General features: G+C 38.0%; 1 protein-coding gene across 3 annotated transcripts; it reads right to left on the bottom strand.

Annotated features, from left to right (window-relative positions):
• Positions 1–447: 447 nt before the first annotated feature.
• Positions 448–7,609, bottom strand: LOC137956322 (uncharacterized). Of its 3 annotated transcripts, none has more exons than XM_068803769.1 (7): positions 7,199–7,609; positions 3,284–3,445; positions 2,902–2,965; positions 1,906–2,156; positions 1,433–1,519; positions 1,242–1,328; positions 448–733 (listed from the first exon to the last, which is right to left on the bottom strand). In XM_068803769.1, exons 1-5 carry the CDS (start codon positions 7,582–7,584, stop codon positions 1,450–1,452), a joined length of 933 nt encoding a protein of 310 aa, XP_068659870.1. In that variant the 5' UTR covers positions 7,585–7,609; the 3' UTR covers positions 448–733; positions 1,242–1,328; positions 1,433–1,449. The 3 variants fall into 3 exon arrangements, with proteins under 3 accessions (XP_068659870.1, XP_068659871.1, XP_068659868.1); XM_068803770.1 differs by having other exon boundaries at positions 1,427–1,519; XM_068803767.1 differs by having other exon boundaries at positions 1,242–1,519.
• Between the last annotated feature and the right edge of the window lie 7 nt (positions 7,610–7,616).

Consider the following 7,616-nt stretch of genomic DNA (forward strand, 5'->3'; position numbering starts at 1 on the left):
CGAATCAAGCCGATTGGCGAATAACTCAGATCTGACTCAATTTAGATCAATTCGAAAACATCTCGAATCGAGTTCAAGCAATGGATCACACTCGTTTAAGTAACCGAACCGAACTCAATTGAGACATGGTTCCATATGTGAGTCGGCTCGATTACTTAACAAAGTAAATTGCCTTTCCTTCGATTTTGGTTTTCTAGAGCTTCATTTTCCTTTAGATTTCAAACTCTTTCTAAATTCTAGACTCCATATGGCAAAATCTATGATACAATCTCCATCTCCTCCATTTCTCTCCAATCCTCCATTCTTTTTCCAGTTTTCCGGTCATCATTCACCTTGCTCGCCAATCATAACACATAACTTCAACCCAAGATTTTTCCTTTCTTCTATTGTTAGGTTGGGCAACACTCAAATGTCTAGAGCCTTCATTAACTCCATAAATTACTACTCAATATCTTTACATGCAACGTTAATTCGATGACGATTAGTCAAACAGATGTTTTGCCAATTTTCTTTCCAAATCTTTTTTGCCCAGATAACTCATTTAACTTTTACAAGCAATTCATGGGTGTTTGTTATCATCAAACTCAACTTTGTAGGAATCTAGTAGGCCAACAAACATGAAGTTAGTTCAGGGAGACCATTACTCGATATAAGAGGAGAACACGACAAGGACATTACTCTACTTCCATTTAGCTCACCACCACCGCAGGCTTGGCAATCTTACATTGGCTGCCTGAATCAGTAGACCAAAGAGATTTATCATTAGGTATAGCAAACCATGATCTACAGCAAGGAAATTTAATCAATCATAGATCTCAAATTCTATTCTGTTTTCAAAATAAAGTTCAGCTATGCTATATTATTTTCTCGTTACTGCTTGCCATGGCACCAGCGGACAAGATGGTTATAAAACAAGCTCAGAGATAAAAAGGAACTTCGGCAAGAAGTACAAATTGCTTAAGATGCAAGCAAAAGAAGAGAGCTTATAAAAACAGCAGGCTTTGTATTTGCAGACTACAGCATCAAGAATACCAGAAGCTTGAGCTGTAGGACAAGGGGGGATGCTACTAGTCAGAAGAAATTTATGGATGGATGATGTAACAGTAGATGATTCAATGTCAATAGAAAGTCACTGAATGAATCTCAGATAAGCTATAGCACATAATAGAAAAAAGTTGAGTTTCCCTGAAATAAATAAATTAACCACAAATAAGCATAAAACCCATATTGCAAATGTTTACCTTTTAAAATAAAGTATAGCATGATAAACAGTGAAGCTCAGTCTTTTGTCCATGTTGCCTTCCAGCACCAATTGCTTTTATTCACATCTTGAATCAGAAAATCAACAGCAATCATTGCACGCGATCCCTTCTCAGCTTGTGATATTTGCAGTAAAAGTGACAATAGATTAAACAGAGATAAGAACCTTTACATCCTCTTAACACCTATTTAACGATGGTGCTTGTATTCAACCACAGTGTCATATGCTTCAATAGTCAATGCGCTCTCAGAAAAACACCTAAAAATATTAATTATTCTCAGTAACAGTCTCTGAAAAACAATATGTACAAGATGACAAGAAAACGCAAGGGCCATAGAGATCCTTTTTATAAGAAAAAAATGGAACCGAAGGGAAAAAGCTCCTTTAAATGCTCAATCAAATAAAAGCCATGGCCCCCATACTTCCTCTTGTCAGATGCATTCACATGCTAAGCTAATGAAAAAGAGCTTTCACTTTGGAAGTAAAGCTAGCTGAACCAAACTGTTACAACATGAAATCAATCAGAAAAGTACAACAATACAGTCTACTTTATGCTATGCTCCCCATATGCAGAGTATTTTGCACAGATATGCTAAAAACAATCGTCACTGAAGATGCCTATAGAATATAAACAAAACAAGTACCTCAACTCATGCCAAAACTGATCTGTCCTGTTAAGAAGGAAAGGTCTCAGCTGTTGGAGAATTTTATCCACCCCCAAAGCGTTCCCTGATTGAGGCCCATGCCTTTCCTCAAGACTTAATATCCACAGAGATGAAGTTAATTGTACAATAAGGGAAGGATCCGAGTCATCAAGGATGGCTTTTAACTCCCTTTGAATCCATGGTTCTATTCGCTGATGTACTCCTCTCTTTACATCATTATTCCCAATGTTCTGAAAAGAAATAAGAAACATGAACAAAAATAGAAAACAGCTAACTTCATGTGAATCAAAACTTCGCCAAAAAATATCAGAAAGGGCAGTCAAGCTGGTCTGACTAATGAAACCACCATACATCCAACTTACACAAGCACAGTAAGTCATTTCAGAGCAATTCATAGATCCAATGCCTAATTATCCAATCTAGGCCTACCAATTTTACTAAAACCGAACTGGCCATCAAACCGATAGGATGACAGGTTTGGGTCCAATCGGGTTAGACTGGGTCCAATTGGGCCACCCCTTATTTTCTGTATGTATATTATTTTTTTGAAGTTAAATATGAATCAGTCTTCAGTTGGTTGATACTACTTTTTCTACGTAGCTACTTAGTTATGGTTTTGAATCTTCTCTCTGGTAAAAAAAATTTCACCATTTCTTCATAACAAAATGATTGAACCGAACAGAACTAACCAGTTCAGTCCAAGTTCAAACCAGACCAACCAGCCAGGAATTTATGTTTTAAGCCAAAAACCGTTTTCCTTATGAGAGAACCGGAAAAGGATTAAATTCCGGATCTATCATGTTGAACCACCCAGTCAGGTCCAGTTCTTGCAACACTGAGGCCAACTGAAGCCATAATTTGGCATTCTCTAGGAGCAAAAAGGTGGCCCATATGTCAAGCCAAGGAAATTATCCAGAACGTATACTATAAACCAAAAACAAAGAAAAGGTCAATAATTATGATGAAACTACTTACCTGCGGTAGGTGAACTCTTGGGGGCACATGAAGAGGCACAGCATACAAATTTCGCTTATATATACTGCAAAACCAAATTCATTGTAAGTGCATGTGCATGTTCATCAGATATTGAACTACTTCTGTACATCCCACCGCTTTAGGCATTTAACCACTTCTCTGAGAAAATGTGATCCATGGAAAAATTCACCACTTGGGACTGTTTGTATGTCTTCACTTTGTTAATATTGAACTGCTATAATTTTTAAAAAGAAAAAAAAAGGAACTGCTATAATCTTTAGAAAAGACATTAGAACAATGTTTTTACACATTTAATCTTATCTACCCAGCAAACAACAGCTTCAGTAGTGAAAAAAGGCAACCACATTTTTACTGGCAGTACCTTGCCCGCCATTGAAGAACCCTTTCTGTAATAAGTCCATCTTGATCTCCAGATCCAGCAGGTTGTGGTCCAACTCTTGACTGCACAAATGAGCGACGCCGTGGCAATGGTCTGGAGCGTCGTATAACACTATGGAGTTCACCCCTCGATCTGCTCAATGACCTAACCAAAATATACAAACCAAACCATGTCAGATCAGCAAACACATTCAGTGCAATTAATTTCATCATGTATGATAAGGACATTGATGCAAATAAAAAAGGGATTTTCATAAAAAAAAAAGAGATGCATTTCAAAATTCATCAGCTTTTTGTCTTTTTAGAAATTTAGCATATTTAGGCATTTGAGTAGGACATTTTTGGCACTTGTAGACAGCTTGTTTGAAGTATCTGCTGTGATCTGTATAAACATAACATTATACCAGTTATCAGTTGATGATAAAGACTAATAACACAGATGTGCTATGTCTGAAACATCTTTCATGTAGGCCATCGTATTTTTTTTTTTCTTTTTTTTCCTGAAAATGGTGATAACCTTAGAATTAGCTTACAGTAAACGATTCAGATTTATGCTAATCTCCTCTCTCCATCTAATAACTAAATTCCAGTGGTGAATTCAGATAAAAAGTTGCTTATTGTGTTCAAAACTTGCAAGAAAGTACTCAATACAGGCATATCAGAGTCCAAAGAGGTCTCTGATTCTCCCTTATGAGTCTCTTGGAAACATGTTCTCAGGTCAATGAGTTCCAGTATCAGACTCCTAGCAAAGGAGGGGGCCTTCAGCCTGCAAGTTGTAATGGGCAATGCCCTTCTGTTGTAACAGAAAGCTTAACCTGTTCTTCCCTCTAATTAAAAGGTCTGAGGCTTCTCTCTGTCACAAGTTTGTAATTTTTTCATCTTTTTAATGAACAGCATTCAACACGTCAAATATAATGTTCTCCTCCTAAAGATAGCCCTAGAGGCAAAATGGATTTGGCTTCTCTAATACACACAAATCAGATAACAGATTATGAAATTAAACAGATTCCCTCAGAAATTCTTTTAGAATTCAGAAAATAAATGGATAGCATTTCTGAAACTGGAAAGGAATAAAAGTAAACTCCAAAAGTTTATATTTATGCAGGTCTCATCCCTAGGTAATTCAAACCACACAACACTAATTCAAACCCTTTCTTATGTAGCATACGATAGATGGGAAATGAAGGAACGGATCCATGTAGTGTCAAAGCTAAAATGAGGCTTTAATAATAAACGTGATGACTAAGGAATATAGTACCAGAATTATAGTTACTTCAAAGCTAGAAAAAATGCTTATATCCTAGATATTTGGGATTTCCAAATTAAGATCCTTCAACCCCTTGCCGATGCAAATGTAACTACCTCATTCACCAAAAGACAGCATTTCGGGTTCTATAAATAGACAAAGAAGATACTTTAGTATAAAAATGGACCTGTCAGATTTTTCAAAAAAAAAAAAAAAGGAAAAAAACAAGAACAGCGGAAAACAGTAGTTAATAAAATAGAAAGGATCATTTACAAGAAATGAAATAGCAAAAGAATGAAATGGAATGGTTTGAAGACTTGAGCAAAGTTGCCGTAATAATGATGATGCCAACCTTGTGTAATTGAGTTTCATTGTAATCAAAGTCCAACCTGCTAATACCCCTTTACCTTTCGACAAAAACTTTGCGGGTAGCGCTTAGTGGATGCCACCATCTCACTTTTCGCATGTAAAATAGTATGGAATGTATGTGTTAAGAATATGACACTGTAGTAAACCTAAATGGTAAATGAAAGGCTTTTGGCGGAAGTTCCCCAGAAAATAGCAGTTTCCATAGTAAGTACAACTAGTTAAACAAGGACAATACATCAATGCAAAGATGTTTTCTTGAGCATGTTGAGTGGAGAATGAGAGTCTATTATCAACTGTTCCAAATCAGTAGCAAAGAGGGTAAAGTGGCGGGATGTGAGTCCCTCCATATTAATGTTATTAGAACCGAAACCGGCCATCAAACCAGTAGGATGACTGATTTTAGTCCAATCAGGTTAGACCAGATTCAACCATTGGTTGGACTGAGTCCATTTGGCCACCTTCTTATTTTCTGTATATATATTATTTTGTTGAAGTTGGACATGAATATATCTTTGGTTGGTTGATGCTACCTTTTATATGTAGGTACTTACTCATGGCTTTTAATCCTCTTTCAAGTAAAAAAAATTTCACCATTTTTTCAAAAGACAATTATTGAAGCAGAAGAAACTAACCAGTCCGGTTCAAGTTCAGACCACACAACCAACCAGGTTTTAATATTTTGAGAGAAAAACTATTTTGTTTATATGAGAACAGAAAAAGGGTCCGGATCCGGGTGGGTCAGGTTGAATTTGTCAGTCTGTTCCGGTTCTGACAACACTTCTCCAGATTTTGGATATTCAGGAAGCCAACTAGGGCAAACAGTCAATCAACGCAACCAACATTCAATAAGGGTTGCATCGAACCGAGCTGGTTCGCTAGCGGCTCGAGCTAGGCTCGGTTCGATTTGATTTATCTGGATCTCGAACCGAATTCGAGATCCAGATAAGGCTCATTTGAGTTAACGAGCCGAGCTCGACCGAACCATGGTTCGGTTCGCGAGCTGGCTCGTTAACTTAATGAAGGCCCAGGAGCCGGGAACCGGAATTGTCTTCGACTCTTCGAGTTCGAGTTTGAGTTCGATTTCTTCTTCCCCTCGTCTGCCATCGCCGAGCCCCTCCTGTCCGCTGCTATGGCCGCCTCCGTTGCCGTCAACAGCTGCTTGCTGGCCGCCTTCGTCGCAGACTCCCTTACCCCTGCGTCGTCTCTGTAGCCGCTACCTTCGCCGCTACTTTCGTCGCAGCCGCCTCAGTCGCAACAATCAGCCCCAACGACAGCTCCTCGTAGGCGCCGCTAGACCCCCCCTCCCCCCGCGTCATCTCGGCAGAAAACCAAAGACCTAAGTTAGGGGAGAAATAATTTTTCCCCCCTGCGCGCGAAGACATTGTGCGATTTCACACATGCAACCTTCACTCATGCGATTTCGCACGTGTGAGATCACAAGTACGTGAAAAAAATAAAAAATAAAACTGTTTCTTGAACTCCGGTTGTTTCTTCCTCATGGCTCTTGAAGAGACTCAAATTGTTTGAGGTACTCTCTTAATGCTAACTCCACTCAAGTTTTTCAGAATAATAGATTGGTAACATTTCAGAACTGTTGCTGTATGAATCCATGCTCTGAAGAAAAAACGAAAATAGGCATACAATTAAGTCATCCACAACCATTTTTCTTAAACTTTTTCTTTGTCTCGACGATTTGGTTTTCTAGCCCTTGAATCAGAACAATCTGATTGCGTACAAATGGACAAAACTAGAGTTGTTTTTCAAATGAATGTTTTTGTGTTTGATTATTGAATAAAATTTATGCATAATTATGCAACTTTTATGAAAAAATTTATACATAGTGTATATATAATTTTATGCAGGGTTAATATACAGAGGTTATGTCTAATTTTAAGTAGAGGTTATGCCCAATTTTATGTAAAATGTATACATAATTTTATATACAATTTATTTTACTTGTATTTTATGCAAAGTTTTAAATGTAGGTTGGAGCTCGAACTCAGTTAAAATTATTGGACTCGAACACGATTACAATTTTAGGCTAGAGTCTAGGCAGGCTCGAGCTCGAGTTCGAAATATTTAAATCAAACTCGGCTTGAAGATAGGCAAGTTCGGGCTCGGCTCAATCCGATGCCACCCCTAGCATTCAGAAGCATGGAAGTTCAGCTTTATAAGTTCTCAAATTTCAGTCTTTCCACCATTTGGGCATACGGTTTCATGGAAACCCTAAAGTTTTTGTTATTCTAGAAAATAAAAGAAAAAAATTAAAAATGAAAAAATCACCTTTGAGACCTCAAATAATCTCTTGGAACTCCTCTGTAACCAGTTCCAGCTTCTAGGCTGAACTCATTCCGCTCTTTTAGTACATCTAAATGCTCTACATCAAATTCGCCAGACGATATCTTGATATTACAGAACCAGCGATCAAATTCTGCATTACAGAGAGGACAATTCCTCTTCAAAGAACTCCATTTTTTTATGCAACTGAGACAATAAGCATGCATACAGATCGACAAGACAGCCGCTCTACAACATTCAATCTGTCCCAGGCAAATGGGGCAAGTCCGATGTCTGATTGCACGAGCCATGTTTCTAAACAAGAGGGAGGAGGAACCCTTAAACATAGATGAAGACGAAGGGGACATCTGAGAGGTCGAGAAAGGCGTCATTGTCGGTGCTTTGAAGCACCTCGATGATTCCG

Source organism: Aristolochia californica, unplaced genomic scaffold (assembly GCF_029961685.1).
Source record: "Aristolochia californica isolate CCGP_79_NKW_82.1479 unplaced genomic scaffold, dmAriCali1.0.hap1 SCAF_2, whole genome shotgun sequence".
Lineage (NCBI taxonomy): Eukaryota > Viridiplantae > Streptophyta > Magnoliopsida > Piperales > Aristolochiaceae > Aristolochia > Aristolochia californica.

What these genes read in the sequence shown, in the direction of transcription:
- LOC137956322 (XM_068803769.1), bottom strand. Translation starts at nt 7,584, where the DNA reads ATGACGCCTTTCTCGACCTCTCAGATGTCCCCTTCGTCTTCATCTATG. An exon ending in GATTATTTGAGGTCTCAAAG is followed by an intron (nt 3,446 to 7,198) that starts GTGATTTTTTCA and finishes TATTTTGGTTAG; the next exon opens with GTCATTGAGCAGATCGAGGG. An exon ending in GTTCTTCAATGGCGGGCAAG is followed by an intron (nt 2,966 to 3,283) that starts GTACTGCCAGTA and finishes TTGGTTTTGCAG; the next exon opens with TATATATAAGCGAAATTTGT.